General features: G+C 39.0%; 2 protein-coding genes and 3 gene segments (V, D, J or C); 3 read left to right on the top strand and 2 right to left on the bottom strand.

Annotated features, from left to right (window-relative positions):
* Positions 1 to 18,365, bottom strand: part of LOC116057656 — a 41,894-nt gene that overhangs the window by 6,178 nt on the left and 17,351 nt on the right.
* LOC116057517 overlaps positions 1 to 18,365 on the bottom strand; it is a 43,216-nt gene that overhangs the window by 9,171 nt on the left and 15,680 nt on the right.
* LOC116057516 overlaps positions 1 to 18,365 on the top strand; it is a 36,419-nt gene that overhangs the window by 3,406 nt on the left and 14,648 nt on the right.
* Positions 2,205 to 7,545, top strand: tspan37 (tetraspanin 37). Of its 2 annotated transcripts, XM_031310030.2 has the most exons (7): positions 2,211 to 2,573; positions 3,985 to 4,176; positions 4,260 to 4,334; positions 4,429 to 4,527; positions 5,283 to 5,435; positions 5,555 to 5,638; positions 6,588 to 7,545. In XM_031310030.2, exons 1-7 carry the CDS (start codon positions 2,511 to 2,513, stop codon positions 6,663 to 6,665), a joined length of 744 nt encoding a protein of 247 aa, XP_031165890.1. In that variant the 5' UTR covers positions 2,211 to 2,510; the 3' UTR covers positions 6,666 to 7,545. The 2 variants fall into 2 exon arrangements, with proteins under 2 accessions (XP_031165891.1, XP_031165890.1); XM_031310031.2 differs by lacking the exon at positions 4,260 to 4,334 and having other exon boundaries at positions 2,205 to 2,573.
* elavl1a (ELAV like RNA binding protein 1a) lies at positions 8,314 to 17,703 on the top strand. 7 transcript variants are annotated; one of them, XM_031310029.2, is made up of 8 exons: positions 8,314 to 8,524; positions 10,255 to 10,314; positions 11,804 to 11,984; positions 12,463 to 12,566; positions 13,153 to 13,306; positions 13,419 to 13,644; positions 14,639 to 16,960; positions 17,032 to 17,703. In XM_031310029.2, exons 2-7 carry the CDS (start codon positions 10,279 to 10,281, stop codon positions 14,961 to 14,963), a joined length of 1,026 nt encoding a protein of 341 aa, XP_031165889.1. In that variant the 5' UTR covers positions 8,314 to 8,524; positions 10,255 to 10,278; the 3' UTR covers positions 14,964 to 16,960; positions 17,032 to 17,703. The 7 variants fall into 7 exon arrangements, with proteins under 7 accessions (XP_031165889.1, XP_031165888.1, XP_031165886.1 ...); XM_031310028.2 differs by having other exon boundaries at positions 13,153 to 13,315; XM_031310026.2 differs by having other exon boundaries at positions 11,798 to 11,984; positions 13,153 to 13,315.

The raw sequence follows: 18,365 nt of genomic DNA, 5'->3' as shown, positions 1-18,365 counted from the left end.
CCTCCGACAGTAAAAGTGTGGTTTATGCCTAATTCAGAAAATCAGGATTTTTTAATCATTTTTTCATTATCTTGAACCACCTACCCCAAAGCCAATCACAACTTTGTTCTCATTTCTGGTCAAAATTTATTTTGCTTTTCGCTCTCAGGCCATCATGTTTAGACGAGCTGATGGCTGATCTTGTAGCTCAACCCCAAATGATAAACACCAAAACCCAGAGATAAAGAAGATCAGACTGAAGCTGCAGAAACTTCATCTTCATCAACCTGCAGAGAAACAAAGTTTACAGACTGAAAAAGATTCACACTGAAACATGTTGACAAAGTCTGATTCTTCTCTGTGACACTCAGTTTACTTCATAGATTCTTGTCAGCTCAGTTAGTGGAGATGAAGTTTTACAGTCTGAAGGTTGTGGGTTCAAATCCCACCTGCACTGTTTGTGTTTTCCTTCTGTCAACCCTCAGAGGACTGTTTCATAAAGGCTTCTCTTATTGTGAAAAAAGCTTGTCTTGAATGAACCGAACAAACTGAACTAGGACCAGTCGGTTTCATAAAGACACTCAGAGCTGATCAGAGCCTGAATTCATCAAAACGTCTCAGAGGAGGAAATCAGTCTGAACTGGATAAAAGTTCTTGGAGTAATACATGTTAGGTTCTTATTTTAGGACAAAAAGTAAAAGCATTTCATCAACTTTCTGAACAAGAAGTGCCTCATATTTCAGCTGAAATGTAGTTTTAACCTGTCAGCAGCTGCTGATGGAGGTCACACTGATGTTCGGGGAAGGCTTGATGACAATAAACATATTTAAATTCTTTAGACAAAAAGCAAAATAATATTATTTATTTATCCATAAACACAACTTTGGGGAGAAGTTGCGAATTAGATTAACAATTAAACTGCCCTTAAGGGATTGTAAACCCTTTAATAAACCTTAATTAAACCATACACATAATGAATTAAAAACCCTTCATAGGAAAGATAGGATTGGCTCTAATTAAAAGCTAGAAAAATATTTGTTTTAGGGGTTTTAAAAAAAACTCTTAAATGGAGGAAATTACTAAGTGGAAGATTTTTAGCATGTAGGGCAGCCTATATGGCACTGCATCATATTTACTCCACTGGAAGGGCATCCTAAAGGACACGTTATCAAGTTTGTTGCAGAAGAAGGATCCTCTGTCACTCTCACCTGTAAAACCAGCCAAGCTGTTGATACATGGTCTAATGATGAGGCTATGTTCTGGTATCAACAGAAATCTGGACAGCCTCCAAAGCTCCTCATAAAATATGCGAGCACCCTTGAATCAGGAACACCAGCTTGGTGGAGAGACTCTGTAAACCACACTGGACCACTGACCACTGAACACAGAGCTGACAGTAACCCCACCAAGCACAAACTAAAACACATCAAAACTCCTAAAACAACTGTAATATATTATTCAGTTCAATTTTATTTTGTTGATAATGTCAAATCATGACAGAATGTATCTCAGGACAAGCAGGACTGTGGCAGCAGGCGATAGTAGGCTATCTGGTTTAGGACCCCAATTTTAAATGGCCATTAAAGCACAACATGCTGGATGATCCTTGGGGTTTGTTCTGATTTTCATGAAAGATTTTGAAAATGGCTGCCCTTAAGTACCACTCCACATTGCATTAAGGAATATTATACTTTTTGCATATAAACATTATCATCAGTTTATAACATAGGCTAATATACATTATTACCTAGACCCATCAATATATAAAGTATATCCTAGTTAAATTCGCTTCACCACGGTCAGCTTAGATAACATGTTAAATCACCAGTAATACTAACATTGTGTATATACCATGATGATAATGACAGGGGTAATTCTACTGTTACTTTTGATTTGCAGGACTTTTACTTGGAGTATTCCGACATTGTGGTATGGCTACTTTTACTTAAATAAATTAACTAAATGGGACTATTACTTCCAGCCCTGACTCTTTTTGTATAGTTATTACGCTTAAAACCACAAGAGGGCAATGTTGACCAGATGTAGGATTGCCAACAGGTATTGAGAGTTTCATTACCATCTCACACAAGCGCACCCAGTAGCCTAGACGCAGGTTCATCTACTTTTTAGTCAATTTGGATAATATGAAGCATCAGTGCACATCATGTACAAGATGTCAGGGTCTTCTTCCTTCCAAACACACCATAGTGCTGATTCTACAGCTAACCATTTCACTGTAAAACAAAAGAGGTTGCTGTGTTGCATTGCCTCCTCAAACCGCAGAGATGTTTCCGCGTTCTTTAAGGGAAGTTGATCTTTGGCCATCGCGGAAGGAAAGTTGTCTACAGCGTCGTAAACAAAAAAAAAATCACGTGCATCCAACCCTCCCCCGCTTCATCAAATGCATTGTATGTATTTTACATTATAGGTTTCACGATTCAGCTATGACAGCGCCATCTTCATGTTAGCGCACATCTGCAGGTTGCGTCGATTACTGCCCGCTCGCTCCTCGCTGCTCCTAAAGTCTGAAAATGAGCGATCAGAGAAGGAAAGCGTTAAAAACAATACTACAGTTGACGTGTCAAATTCTGTGGGTATGTAAGACCTTATCCTCTGTTTTCCGCATCTTGTAGAGCTATATTGTTTTTGTATTCTGCCACTAAACATTACCAATAATATTTGGCTTCTGTTTAAGATTATATAAAAACAGAGCTACAAGTAGAATAAATCCCTTCCATTTGTTGTGTACATGTTTTGAGGCAGGAACAAAGTACAAGTAGGCCTACAGCATGAACAAAGCAGGGCACACACACCTGGACACACACTCTCTTTCTATAATATCTTTAACACAATGTGAACTGTATTGTGTTTATTTTCTTTGTTATTACTTGATTCTCCATTTTGGCAGTCATGTAACTGAGTTTTATTGTAATAATGGAAGAATGTTCTGTGGTGACTATGTGAGTTTTTGTGTGAGATTTACAATCTCTTTCTGCTGTCCACCTTTCTTTTTAATTGATTTCCCATGATATGCAGGACCATCAGCAGAGACTTTAAATATTACCCTTACAGCATGAAATTCAGAATCACCACCAGCTTTATTGGCCTTCATATTATATTTATATGTGTACACATAGAAGGAATTTGACTTGAAAGTGTGGTATTAATATTTCCCAAATTGTCAAACTATTCCTGTACTTGATGGAGGAATGTGAGTGAAGAGTGTTTTTTTTTCAACGTGTATTTTGGATTATGTTGTTGTCATTTCCTTTTTTTAAATGATAAATAATTTAAAAGGGGGGGGGGGCTGATGAGTGGTCATTGAGAGATTAAAGCTCCATTGTGTAATGTTTTGAGTTGATTCTTAGCAAAAAAACCTTTGTTCTTTCACAAATATGTGCTCATTCATGTGTAATTACTTCCACCAACTAATCAAAGTATTCTTGTAAGCGTAGAATCTGCCATTCAGAATCATTCAGAATACATTGGAGCGACTCTCTCGTATGTATTCTGCCATGTTGCGCCTCCATCTTTAAAATACATTAGCCAAAGAGGGACATACTGTATGTACTTTCACGCTTTTACACACAGTGGCACCGTAACGAATGCCAGGGGGAGATTACTCGATTTGCCAGCAGATTTGAAAGCCTGTTGAAGATGGAGGATCACGCTGATACTTTACTAACATTAACTTGCATTCGTTTGGGAACCTGACAGCTGATGTTAGCAATGAAATGGTACCAAAATAACGAAAACGTAAAACTATTATTACACTGGAAGGAACACTCATGGACAAAGTCGTACTTCTTGGAATAATACGCCCACCGTAGGAGTTAAAACGCAATCGGAATGGGAGGGGCTAGAAAGTAATATTCAGTTGGTTGTCATATACAATTTCACCGCTAGATGGAAGAAATTCTTACACAATGTAGCTTTAAAGGTGTTGATATCACAAAGGCATATAGGAATAATCTGTCCTTATAGATCTTTTCATTTATTTACCAGGTGGTGGGGCTGGTGGTGGGCCTGAGTGGAGTCTACCTGCTGATGATCTACAGACAGAGCAGCTTATTTCTTTCTCACAGCTACATCACTCTGCCAGCGGTCTTTGCTCTTGCCAGCGCTGCATTCCTATTGGCCAGCGGCTGCCTCGGCTCCTGGCTGAGCTTCAGAGATTCCACCTTTCTGCAGGGACTGGTAAGGTTGTGTGTGTTTGTGTGTGTGTGTTAATGGGAGTATCAGTGCTTGGACTGTACATAATAAAGTGTTTTCTTTTCCAGTTTGTTTATCTGCTTGTTTTGGTCTTTTGTCTGGAAAGTACGGCTTCAGCGTTGGCTTATTTTCACTCTACAAAGGTAAAGAAGTTACTTTAAAATGAATGTGCACTGGACACTCATGCTTTCATGACACTGCAGATCATTCTTTGTGTGTATTGTATTTTTTGTTTAGCTGGATTCAGAGATAGCTCCTCTAAGGGGAGTCTTTCAGAATTACACAGGCAGCAGCAAGGACCTCAACTCTCGAGCTGTGGATGCTGCACAAGAAGAGGTGTGTGTCAGTCATAACTCATGTGAATTGGGCATCCAAATACCCCAAGCATGTTTCTGATGTGCGGAATGTGTAATAATGATGTAATATTTCAAAATGTCAACTACGGTATTAAAACTATCTAAAGCAGTAGCATGTACCTGAATTGTATACCATTATATTAATTGGCTTTAGTAGGGTCTTGAATACAAGCATCAACTGTAGCTGAGTGTAGAAGCCAGGTATTCTGGCTCAATGGATGAACGTTACCGGGAAAACCCTGAAATCCGGTGTCTCTCACATGCCCTCCCCTCTTACTTTCTCTGCTATTGGGGCTAAGTGCTGCCCAGTACAGTTATGATTGGTTTAAAGAAATGCCAACAAGCCAGAGCATTATTTCCCCTATCCCAGAATAGATAGGCCGTGTTGCTAGACTCCAGTGCTGACACAGCACTGTGGAGGCAGGTCTGGCTAGACTAGTATTCAAGTGACTTAGGTTGCACTTCCTCTAATGGCAACAAGATGCTATCTTGAAAATCTACCATTTTTCCTTAATGGCAAGTTTTCCATTAAGAGGATATTTAGACTTAAAGGTGGGTATGTTTGGTCGAAAATCCCCCTAAACCTCAGGCCTTAAATCTTCCATTAATTAATTAAGTGAACCATCAAAGGCGTTTTGTCTACTGGAAAAAATCCTGCCAATAATGCTCAAGTTAAGAAGATCTGAACATCTATTTTGGAAGTGCCAGGGAATTGTGTCTTTTGATTCCCGTTAGTTGCAGTGTTGCGGTGTCCATGACTACAGGGACTGGCTGGAAACCTCCTGGTTTAACAGCACTGGAGGCCTCTGCGTTCCTCACAGCTGCTGCAACTCTACTTTCCCCTCCTGCAATGGCGCTGTGGACCAGCCATGGCAGCTTTATGCACAGGTAGACATGTGCATCCAGATAAATTCAACACTCATTAAAATAAAAAAAGCTCCAGGATGAATGTCTGATTGGACCTCCTAGTTTTTCTGTCTTTCTTTTTGAATGTGTCTCTCTTTCAGGGCTGCCAGGTGAAGCTGGAGATCAGATTACAGTTCGTGCTGAGTTTTCTCATCTGGGGCTCCCCGCTGGTTTTTCTAGTGGAGGTGTGAAAAGAACACTTTCTGACTGTTTATTCTGTATACATGTGATAAAAAAAATGCACCCTTATTGAAAAACAACACTAACAAGGCACTGTATCCATGTCACATTCTCATTAGGGGCTGAGCCCCCCTAAAGGTCTGAATCTAGAATCGCCCCTGACACCAACTAGTCCCTTAAACCCGAGACACACCAACCTGATAATCGGCCGTCTGACAGTCTGGCGAGATCAGTGACTCGAGTCTGTTCGGTGTGTTCCGTGCTGTTGTCCGTCCGAGGGGCCGTCAGCCTTCATTTTGGCCGATTTGACATGTTGAATCGGAAGGCGGGCACTGCCGGCAGTCGGACTCAAATGACCAATCTGATTGGTAGAGTGCTAACCCGGAAACGAGGAGCGGGATGAGCGTGAGATGAGTCTTTCAAAATCTGACGAAAATCTTTTAAACTGACCTTTGTCAATCTCAAATGAAGACAGATTCAGCAACTGCACAACCTATTTCTTGCTTAAATTTTTTTGATGTATTACGTCTCGTTGCTTTGGTGTGTTCCGAGGTACTTTTTTGACCAACTCGGGGAGACTGATCAGTCCTGCTGCCTTTTCTGCCGAGGGTCGGCCGTCTGGTTGGTGTGTCACGACCTTTACTGTCTCTGTCTGCCGTTTGGTGTTAGCCAGTTAGCGTACTTTGGCTGCGTATAATGATTAATTAGCTCTTTTGCTGAAAACAGTTGCTTTTTGCTTGAAATAAGGCTGATGAGAGCAGTGAGAGTGAAGGTTGGGTGCTCTAAAACCAAAACAATGAGCTGAAAACACACAAAAAAGCTCTGTAGGGCTGAGAGGAGCTGTTGAGTTGGGTGATAATTCTCTGTGGGAAAATGTGTCTATTAAGTTTTATCAGTTTATTATAGAGCATTGTTTAATTTGGCTGTTCTCCTTTCTGTCCTCTTATCCTGCAGGTTGTTTTGTTTCTGACGGTGGCACAGCTAATGAGACACCAACCAGTTATGGATTATCAAGTACTGGACAAAAACTAAAAGACACTGTGACGGATGGGACAGCATTGTACTTTGCACAATACTTCAAAGTATGTCATATCATATCGTGTAAATGTGCATCAAATTATTATTGGGATTGTTGTTCCTGAGCTGCAGACCTCTTACCTGCCCCACCACTGCTGATTAATACAGGTTTACTCCAGTACACTGCAAAACGTGACATAAAAGTGGTGAAATGTATTTTGCGTAATGCAGTCGTTGGTATTACTGACACCACAAAGATGACGATGGACAGTTTATGGAAAGCTATTTATTGCTTTAGATTTACAGTTGCACCATTCAGTTTATATTGGTAGACTCAGCAGTGTCGTATAATCCTTCAGAGTGGAAATAAAAAAGGCTAAATGATTCTCAGTGATGTATAACATCTTCTGTTTAGTGAATATGACTTGCCATCAGGTTGAAGGTACAGGATTTGTTTTGCCTATCCTGTGCCTAGATATGTTTCATACCCTACAGTATAGCAAACAAATCATAATATGTGATATGATGACTAAGGTTACATTGTTTTGTTCTTGATTTTTGGTTGTTGATGTGTTATTATTGTATACACAGCACTTTTTTTACTGTCTCTATGTTTAATTATTGTTGTTCGTCTGACATTGACACTCAGAATTAATTTCTGAAGGGACAGTAAACTAAACTAAATGTTTAAATGCACTGTTCTGTTGATTACACTTGCATTCCATGATTCATTATCTGAATACTCATGATCTGAATACTACTTATGTATGTACCACATTTCATAACTTGTTCTGTATATCCTTCACTCTCTGCATTGTCTCTAAAATTAGAACGTCTCTGCATCTTTTATCATAATGGCCATTTGAACCAAATAATTAAAATATTTTCAAACTGATTAGTGCAGCCTAATGATAAATTAAAAATAAATATTTTTCCTGTATATTTGTTTTCTTCTGACCTTTATAAAAAACCTAATATGTAAAGTATTACATGGTAACCCTTCCCTTTTGCCACAACCTGGGCTTGCTCATTTGATGACAATGAAAAATACAGAAATTCCCGAGAAGCATTGCTATAAGACCAAACAAGGACATATTTAACATTTTACATTTTATTTAGGCAATGCAATTCTTGCCAAAGAGATATTCACAGATACAAAAAATACAGTATGTGATCATAGGCTATAGTTTGTTTGGAGTATATGTCTAAGCAATAATTTGGAAAAGTCATGAAGTATTAAGGTGATTAAACAATGTTGAGTATGTTTCTTTCTTTCTTTCTTTCTTTCTTTCTTTCTTTCTTACAGAGGGAACACAAACCAAAGAGAACATTGGGGTAAACTCTACTGCAAGCATTTTCCCACTGTAAGCCCACAACACCAAGTTAAGAAGACCAACAGCATAAGGGAATGTAAGATAATATATCTGATGTGTCTGTTACTGCATGGTTTATTCCAATTAGCCTAAAGTATTCATATTTCCAATAAAATGCTTATAGAACATGATATTACAATTCCTTACAAACTGAAAAGGATCTATGCAATTGTTTCAAATCTAATAGCATGTTCTTTTGCTGTGGTATCCTCAATTTCTGAATGAACTGTGACAGCAACACACTGTTTAGCTCTATTTTAGGATTGCATGTTGATATGGATGGATGTTGACCATAGACTGTACAACCCTGACCACGCTGTCTCTTCTGCAGAGGCGTGTCTGGGCGCGAGTGGGCGTGGCGGGCTTTGTCACGTAATAACGCGTTAGCTCATTCTTCCTCGGTTTCTTCACTACGTAAGGCTGACTTGGAGGGAAGTGAACGTCGCTAAGAAAAGAAAAAATAGGAGAAGAGAGCAGAAACAACAACTACCCCCAAAGCTGGTAATGCGTAAAATGTTGAGAAAATTTACCTGAAGCTTCTCAGATGTATGCTCTGATATTTCGATGTGTGCAGGTCAGTCAAATGCGAATGACTGCCATGCCGCTCTCGCGGGCCTTGGATCCATTGGTTAGCTAACGGTGGCTAACGCAAGCCTCCGTGGCCTGTTAGCAGGCCGCTGGGGTTTAGGCGCGGGGACAGAAATGCTTTCATCCGACGCTCTCCAAAATAGGGTCACGATGCTTTACGTTAGCTAACCTGCAAAGACACCGCCACGTAATGTATACCCATTTAGCTACGTAATGGAAGTATGTTCATGTGTATGCAATGAAATGTAGACAAGTAATATTGTTGCCTGTTTTTGTCGAACCTTGTGGGACACATGTTTACCCTTCTCATCAGATTGAGGGAGTGAGCATGCAGCTGGCTAACCTGCTAATGCTAGCTAGTAACATTAACGCTAATCAGGCCTCTGCATGTTTCCCAAGTTAAAGATCATCTCGCGAATTAATAAAAAACAAAAGTGCACGTTTAAAACGTTGTTTGTGTTTGCAGAAGACACAGTTATGCTGTTTCTGCAGTAATTTAAATGTTAGCCATCATAAGTGGCCCAATTTGTGACGTTAACCTGAAGGCAATGTCGCCCCAGCACTGAAGTACTGGAGAAAATATCACACCCACATTCTGAAGGGTGTTCATCCAGAGAAAGCAGGTCAATTTGTGAGAGTAATATGTCTACTATACTTTGTGGTTACTCACTAAAATACTGTACGTCTATATTCTGACCTAACGTTACCCCTCATACCACAGCTCCAATCTGACACGCCTCTTTCCACGGATAACCTAGCTAATCAAAATACTAGCACACTAGACTGGTTTTCCACTAGAAGTACTGGTGCTCATTACTTAAAACTGTATATCAAAGTATAATACCGAAATATACTGCATTTATTCTCGTCTGGGATAATTCATGTATTAATGTTAACGTGCATCGTCAGTTTACTCCGTTTGTTTCCATTAAACTAGCCCTGGTTGTTAATATCCAACAATGTCTGTTTCTTCTTTAAACTGATGCACCCTGCTTTTGCATTGCTGGAGGTGCAAGACAAAATGGCTGGCAACTTTTTTTTTATTTGACCATCACATGAGACTGACGTTCTTGTTGAGCTAACATCCAGAAAAGTCAGTACTGCAGATCATATAAGCCAGCTTTAGCTGCCAGGTTACATACTGGCTAATTTCATGATACACAGTTACTTTTTGTTGTTGTTGATTACAACGGATATGGCTCATAGCTGCAGCAAAATAGTAAATGACAAGTTCTCAAGCCCTGTTCACTCAGCAACATACAGTAAAAGATGTAAGCGTGCAATAATACACACAGCAAAACAAATTGATTGCTGGAGAGATAAGGCAGTAGTAAACTACACCAAACTTGTTGGAACTTAAAACAAAGGCACAATTCAACTGGAAGAGCCTTTTTAAGCTCTGATCTGGGATATCTGCCCAACTTTTTTGTTGAACTTTTTTATATGGCCCCTCGAAGAGTTAGGAACCATATGGAAATTTTACATACAATTCTGGTGATGTTGTGTTTATGCTTCTTAAAGCAGATATTTGTCAACCATGTGGTTGTCATGTGTATAACCTCTTAATGCCATCTTCTTCAGGCAGTTTGCTTGTTTGCTCACTGCCACGTTGACCAAGTTGTTTGATTTTTTTTTTATTTCAGCCGCAGGAGCAGTGAAGTGTCTTCATGGCAGTTCGTCGAGGACACATTAAGTACTTGAAAGTGAGTATAAGATCTTGGCTCCCATTTCAAACAGCGCTGCTGTATGTGACCTTAGGAACTAATTGTTGTTGACAAAGAATTGAATGCTAAAGTCCTGTTATATGGTAGAAAGACATTTGGCAAATTGTCATTTGGTTGACTCAATATAAAGTTTGACTTCCTACTGAAAATTGGACCGAGCCTCGTTATAAATTTGTAAAGGATGTCACGACTGTACACAGTGATCTCTTAATTTGCTGGTTTGATATTTGAAGTGAGACGGCATTAAGAGAAATTAAAAACACTCCCGCATACCAGCTCCCACCAGCTATGCCCATGTTTACTGGTTTAATACAGGACTCCATTCATCCTCTCAGACAGTGTATCTTACCCACCAGAATACACAATCACAACCCTTCTGTTGCATGAATGGACCTCTGTCAGGTTCACCACCAGACTGGTTCCCTTTTCAGGCCTGATCCCATTTCAGCCACCACAGACGCAGCTATGTAAGAAGTATTTTGAAGTCAGGTTCCATTCTAGTTGTGGTAACTTTACTTTGTTAACTAAACCAATCTCAACTGGTTATCAGACTCGGCTGATAACCAATTGAGATTTCAAATTGGCGTATTGTAAACCACTACATTGAAACTAATTTGCAGCTTAAATCCAGTCACATGCTTGTGTAATATAATTAATTACCATTATGTGGCTTTTAAAGCTTTTAACCCTTGGTTTTCTGTTGCATTGAAAACTGTAATTACACAACACGGACACTCTTATCCCTTTACGACCAACAAATACCAAGAATGACTTTTTTCATTTCCACCGCATTTTAAGAACTGTAAAGATTAGATTAAAATGAAGATTTACAGATTAAAATGTAAATTAGATTAATGGTGGTTTAAACAACTGTGGCGCAATTGAATTTTTCAAACCCACATCCTGTTTTTTGTATTCACTCAATCAGTGTGACTGATGTTTGAGTTTAATGGAATTAATGAATATAAAAGTCACACAGAGGTGGAAAAGGCTTTGAAAAGTACCATTTCTGGAGAAGTTTGTTTTGCACAGGAACTAAGTTCCAGTCCCTGTTTCCTAAGTTTTGAATGATAATTCTGTGTACTTTTTATGAATTAACTTAATGCTGGATAGATCTCCATTAATCTATCAGTTAATTGATTAACTAGTTTTATCTATAAAATCTTGGAAAAAAGTGAAAAAGACCCACTGTTGATTACCAGAGCCAAAGGTGACACTTTTGAATGGCTTGTTATATTCCACCAACAGTCGAAAAAGCAAAGATTTATTAAGATTACTATCATATACGAAAAAGAAAAGCTCAAGACATCACAGTTTAAGAAGTGGGGACCAATAAGTATTTGGCTTTTTTTTGCTTGAAAAATGACAAGCAGTTGGTCGACTTAGTCGATTTTCTGTCGATCAATTGATCGGCTAATCGCTGTTCTGTGTACTTACCTTGCTTTGTTTTCCGGCCCACCTGACCGAGGAGGTATATGACATGTCGAACGGTTATGAAGACCACATGGGAGGGGACGAGGGGAAGGACGCCAAGACCAACCTGATAGTGAACTACCTGCCTCAGAGCATGTCGCAGGACGAGCTGCGGAGCCTCTTCAGCAGCATCGGGGAGGTGGAGTCTGCCAAGCTGATTCGAGACAAAGTCGCAGGTATGCTACTCTCTGAAGCAATAAGACCTGTGACAGACCAGATGGACGCTTAAACACAAGATTTTGTTTTAGATGGCAAAGGATTTGTGTAACCTCTGAATATATCAGTGGTGGTTCAGCTTTATGACTTGAAACTTTCAAAAGACCTTTATTGGCAGGATATCTACTAAAGGCCTGTTTTCTGGCTCCTCAGTGATTTTTTTATTTTTTTTATTTTATTTTTTTTCCTAATGTAATTTTTTTTGAAAGACATTCCAAATTGATTTCCTGTTTGAGTTGGGTTGTAGTTTGCTCAGTTTTTCCACCACCATAGACTTGTTTTTATTCCAACCAGTCCTGTAGTCTCTTTGTTTGTTTACACTAGCATGCAATGTTAAGATTTGTTTTTGTTTTTAAATATTTATTTGTTTGCAGATTTTTTTGAACTATACAACGTTTTTTTTGTTTTATTTTATTGTTTTCCTTTTTTTTTCTCTAGGCCACAGTTTAGGGTACGGATTTGTTAACTATCTTAACCCTAGTGATGCAGACAGAGCTATCAGTACACTGAATGGACTAAGGCTACAGTCCAAAACTATCAAGGTAACGTGCAATAAGGTGTTCTACAATTCTCAAACCAAAGATGTTATGTCATATAACTCCTGTGGCTCCTGTGCTGTCCGCTAACTAGCTAGTACATGTCAGCCCGAGGAAGTGATACTGCTTTTACAGCTCACTTACTGCCCTATCTGACATGTCTGAGTTTGATTTTAATTTTACTTATTTTATTTGACACATTCTGTCAAATTCAATGTATTTCATGTTTGTAGTTCTTCAAAAAGTACCTTTTTGATCAGTTTGATTTTGTTTTGTTGTTGTTGCTGTAATGTTCTTTTATGCCTCTCATTTTTGCTCTGACCAAAGACTTAATACCTAAAACCACTTATCAGATACATTACATTCTGTTTTCCTTTTATAGTCCAAAAGTGTTTGTTTTTTTAATAGACAAACCCATTCAGATGAATTAGTTGAGTGTAACTCATAAAAACACCTGATATAATTGCTTTTGAAAATCCAAGAAATTGATAGATTTAAGTACTCATTTTGATAATAGTTTTTTTTGTTACTTTGTTTTCTACATGTGTATCAGTGGAGTTTTAATCAGGCTATTGTTGCTTCCTATTGCTAGGTTTCATACGCACGACCCAGCTCTGACACAATAAAGGATGCCAACCTGTATATCAGCGGCCTGCCGAAGGCCATGACCCAGAAGGATGTGGAGGATATGTTTTCACGTTTTGGCCGCATCATTAACTCCCGTGTACTTGTTGACCAGGCCACAGGTACGACAGGTGAATGACTCCCTTACTTTTCAAAAATTCTCTTTAGTATATTGCGCCTAGTTATGTTTCTTGTATCAGAATAGGCAGTCACCAGCTGCTCTGTTGTACCCAGGCTCATCCCGAGGGGTGGCTTTTATCAGGTTTGACAAGCGGGCAGAGGCAGAGGATGCCGTCAAAAACCTGAATGGCCAAAAACCACCTGGATCCTCTGAGCCAATCACAGTGAAATTTGCCGCCAACCCAAACCAGGTGAAGAACACGCAGATCATCTCTCAGCTCTACCACAACCAGTCCCGACGCTTCGGAGGGCCCGTACACCACCAGGCACAGCGGTTTAGGTGAGAGAAGTTGTGAGCGTTTACATACACTGAGTAGGCAAGCAATGCAATTAGTCAATGATTTTGTGACTCTGGTCTGAACCAGTGCAGTATGGTTGCCATTGCTCTGTTCTTTGCAACTTTTAGACATGTTATAGCTAAGCAATTGGTGATAGCTTCTAACCTCTTAACCCTCATTTATCAACAGATAGTCAGTATACATAACACTAGCAAACACGTCAGTTAAATCCAAAACATAAAGACCCTATCTTGCACTCAAGTCCCCTGTGAATATATTATAGCAGGAGAGAGCTTGTTGGTTTTTGTGTACCAAAACTCTGGCAGAGTTTGGTAAAAGTTTAACTTCCATTTTTTTAGTTGCACACCAGAACATAATGAAAAACAGTTGCGGAAAGAAACACCGTTTGCATCAGGGGCAGAGGGAGGCCTGGCAGAACAAGCTTGGAAACCAGTGATTGAAACGGTTCTTAGTTGTATCGAAAGTACTACCATGGACGACCAACTTTTGATTGTGTTTCTAGCTCACTGAGAAACCTGCTTAGTTTTTGATGGAGGAGTTTTAATGCATGTCATAAGTAAATGAACTAGAGCTGAAATGATAAGTCTATTAATCACTTTTTAGAGTAAAAATAAAAGTTCCAGCTTCTCAAATGTGTATATTTGCTGGTTTTCTAAGTCTTTCTTGACGGTAAACTGAATATCCTTGTGCTTTTGACTGTTGGCGTGACAACAAAAAGACATTTGAGCATGTCAACTATGGGAAATTGTGATGTGAAGGGCATTTTTTTGTTACTATTTTTCTGGCATTTTAAAGGCCAAACAATTGTAGAAAATAATTGACAAATTCGATATGGAAATAATCATTAGTTTCAGCCCAAAAATGAGCAGGTCATTATATTATTAAAGAAACTGTTGTGCTAGTGACAGACTTTCACTTCTTTTGTTTCAGTGTTATTGATAAATCCACAAGTACTCTAAACCTTCTCATTTCTAGGTTCTCCCCCATGGGCGTTGACCACATGAGCAGCATGGGAAGCGCCAGTGTTCCTGGGAACGCCACCTCCGGCTGGTGCATCTTCATCTACAACCTGGGCCAGGACGCCGACGAGAGCATCCTTTGGCAGATGTTCGGTCCCTTTGGCGCCGTCACCAACGTCAAGGTGATCCGAGACTTCAACACCAACAAGTGTAAGGGATTCGGCTTCGTTACCATGACAAACTACGAGGAGGCGGCCATGGCCATCGCCAGCCTGAACGGCTACCGGCTTGGAGACAAGATACTGCAAGTGTCCTTTAAGACCAGCAAGGGCCACAAGTAGAGAGAGTGCGACAATCGGGTGTAGAGGAAAAATGGAAATGACCTGCGCCGGGCTTTTACAGCAGCGAGCAGAAGTATGAGTTTTAGAAGTCTGGCACATCTGTTTTGGTTTTAGTGTATTCAGAGTTAAACGAGATGTTCACTCTTCTGCACCTTTGTACTTGTCTAAAGAGTGTCTAGACAGATTTTTTTTTTTTCTTTTCTTTTTTTCATCTTTATACTCATGCTTGGAGCTTGAGGACACGCAGTAGTTTTAATTTTTAGTGAGGGGATGGAGAGGGCAAAATCCCATCATACCACCAAGATAACTTTTTGAAAATTATCTAAAAAACTAAAATTCTGTCCGTATGTGTTGCATGTATATGTGGGGACTAGATAAAGGAGACACGCAAATGGTTCTGAGCCGTGCACTAAAAAATACAGAGCTTAAGGAAAGCCCTGCAAATTGTTCTCCAACTGTGAATGTTTGTGGATGATTTAGTCTAAAGAGGAAGCGAGGAACAATATTTTGCCCGTTGCCAGTGGTTGTTTTCGTTTTGGAAAAGCTGTGCTCTGTTCTGGATCCTCGTCATAAGTAGAAATAGATGCCTTAAATTATCATCCAGTGGACACAGACCTACAATACCACTCACTGTCTCAAGTCAATCTAAGAGCAAAGCACTTTTAACCAATCTGCTTTAGGTTACTATGAATATCAGTCTTTTCCATGTTAATCTATGACTTTTGCTCAGCCTCCTACCAGGTTAACAAGTTTAAACATGACAAGCTCTGGAGGGAAATGTTTTTGTTTTGGTATCCCTGTGTAAAGTGTCTTTTTGTTTAAGTTGTAATTCAGTACAAGTCATGTAGAATACGAACCCCAGTCAATGAGTAGGGAATTAGGATGGACCAAAGGCAGGGAGAGATTTGATCCTATTACTACAAGAATTCTCATTTAAGGTAAATGTATACCTATTTTTCTTTTTTCTTTTGAAGAGGTACTAAGGTTATATCTGACGCTGACTGAGAGTAACATCACTTTGGCTCAGTGTGCCGTTCGTTTTCTTTTTTTCTTTTGAGTTAATTTGTATTCATTTTTTTTTTTTTCTAAAGGCATATATTTCCATTTGTTACCATGTAAGTTACAAACTTGTTTGGATGAGTGCTTATCTCAATAGCTCAAGTTTGGAAAGAAATGAATGGCCTTTATTCATGATTTCAGTTTAGATTTGCTTTCTTTTCTTTCTTTTGTTTTGGTTGTTTCACATTGAGCATAAACCATTAAATTTTATTTCTTTTTGCTGAAAGTTTTGTTTGGTTTGTTTCTTTTTTATTGACATTTTTTTTAGATTTGGAGTTTTCTTCTATTTGTTCTATTATTTTTCTATTAGCAAATCTGCAGTGTTAATGAAAGGTCCCCGGTCAAGCAAAAACAGGCCGTTACAAAAAGTGTTTCCACTGGAGGCTTCTAAACGCCTGAGGCAGGTTAACATTTTTTTTTTTAAAGAAACAATATACGGCCCAATGTTAGTTGTTAGAGAAAAGATTATTTAATCTGTACACAGACACTTGAAGGAAATGTATTGTCCTGAAGACATTTGATGAAGCAACTTTTCTAAGATTGCCAGATTGACCGTTTGAACCACTCAAGAGCAACATAATTAGCATGTTGAAGCCCTACGTTGGCACTTTGATACAGTTGTCTTTTAAGCAGTTTTGAGTAGAATCAAAGGCTTATTTATTAACATCTGGCTCAGCAAATCTGCGTTTTGGCACCTGGCTGTTTGGGGAGGGCGATTTTACATTTACAACACGGCAAATAAGTATATATTGTTCACTTGAAGATTTTGTCTTTTAGACCCAAACCCATTGCTCTGATCTTTGTCTAGTGGGGGTTACTTTTAACTAGTGAGGCTTTGTTTACTTCGTATGTCATCCATTTAGAAACGATCATTGGCATGTCATAGCTCATCTTTTAATAGTGATGAATTTGGTAGATTTGTCGTGTTCTCCAAGGTGGTTGACCGGTGGAACATCACCATTGGTACCGTAATTGTTCTTGATTTAACTTGACCACAAATTGAACAGAGGGACCACTGATAGAGTAACAAATAAATCATTTCTGGCAACAGTACCTGCTCACACTTTTTAGGATTCGCTTTTAAAAAACCTTTTTCCCCCCCAGTAATAATTCCCTTTCGCTTCATTAATGCCTCTTTAATCTGTGCCCCTTCCGAAGAATATTCACATTTTAAGCTTCAGATTTTGTCAAGTGCTTTTTGATTTAGTATTTTCATGTTATTTTTGTGTCACAATTCTTAACTTATCCTTAACTTTGTGCAATATTTCGTGACTTGCTTGCTCAAAGCAGGTAATAGAAAGTTGTAGTCTTGGACTGTCATCTTTTTTTATGATTTCCTTTTTCTACTGACGTTTTAGGTTACTGCTCAGTTTTCTTCAGCAGTCTAGTTAGAATTGCATGAATGATGCAAGTGAATTTGTTTTCGGGCAGTCAGAATAAGCTGCATTCAGCCTTAATTTATAAGTGGGAATGGTGTATTTTACATCAGAGGAGGCGCAGATAATTTATTAAACGATGTATGCGGTCATACTTGTTACTTATTGGAGTGTTTTTAATGGATCATTTTCAAAAACATTTTTGTTTTTCTTGGTTTTTGAAGGACACTAAGTTGAAGTCCATTAAATGTCTTCTAACATTGGATAATTTCAATAAAAACATGGTGGCTTTTCAGAGTTGAAAATGTCTCTTCAGAAGCTTATTGTGAATTTGCTGTAAGTGATTTAATTGACAAATGCCAAATGTATAGACATGCATGCACAGTTTCAATTTACATTACATGTCATTTAGCTGACGCCTTTATCCAAAGTGACTTACAGTTGCTATATATCAGAGGTCACACACCTCTGGAACAACTAGGGGTTAAGTGTCTTGCTCAGGGACACATTGGTTGATGTATCGCAGTGGGAATCGAACCTGGATCTGTCACCAAAGGCGTGTCATAACCACTGCGCCATCACCACCACTGGAGCATGTTACTTAAGTCAGCATTGTTGTAGGATGACTATATTTCCTATTTTACTCAACATACCAACAAGTAAAAGTAGAAATAAATTGGGGTAACACATGTAATGTCAACTGGCCTTCAGCTGATCACGTGATAAAGGCCCAGTTATTACCTTCTGAGACCAGATGAGGGAGACATGTCTGCATATTTTCTCCAACATATTTACTGTAACGGACACCACCATCAGCACTAAGTACATTTTCTGCAGCACTTTAAGTGGCTGTGTGCATTTACTTACCACTTTGTGTGGTATGTTAGTAAGGAGGCTGAACTGCCTTCACCTTAATAGAATATAAATACAAGTTTAGACATATTTTCCATCATTAAGGTTATCCATA

Source organism: Sander lucioperca, chromosome 18 (assembly GCF_008315115.2).
Source record: "Sander lucioperca isolate FBNREF2018 chromosome 18, SLUC_FBN_1.2, whole genome shotgun sequence".
Classification (NCBI taxonomy): Eukaryota; Metazoa; Chordata; class Actinopteri; order Perciformes; family Percidae; genus Sander; species Sander lucioperca.
This window is presented reverse-complemented; position numbering and strand designations above follow the sequence as displayed.

What these genes read in the sequence shown, in the direction of transcription:
- tspan37 (XM_031310030.2), top strand. Translation starts at nt 2,511, where the DNA reads ATGAGCGATCAGAGAAGGAAAGCGTTAAAAACAATACTACAGTTGACG. An exon ending in CTTATTTTCACTCTACAAAG is followed by an intron (nt 4,335 to 4,428) that starts GTAAAGAAGTTA and finishes TTTTTTGTTTAG; the next exon opens with CTGGATTCAGAGATAGCTCC. An exon ending in CGCTGGTTTTTCTAGTGGAG is followed by an intron (nt 5,639 to 6,587) that starts GTGTGAAAAGAA and finishes CTTATCCTGCAG; the next exon opens with GTTGTTTTGTTTCTGACGGT.
- elavl1a (XM_031310024.2), top strand. Translation starts at nt 10,279, where the DNA reads ATGGCAGTTCGTCGAGGACACATTAAGTACTTGAAA. An exon ending in TACAGTCCAAAACTATCAAG is followed by an intron (nt 12,567 to 13,152) that starts GTAACGTGCAAT and finishes TCCTATTGCTAG; the next exon opens with GTTTCATACGCACGACCCAG. An exon ending in CCAGGCCACAGGTACGACAG is followed by an intron (nt 13,316 to 13,418) that starts GTGAATGACTCC and finishes TGTTGTACCCAG; the next exon opens with GCTCATCCCGAGGGGTGGCT.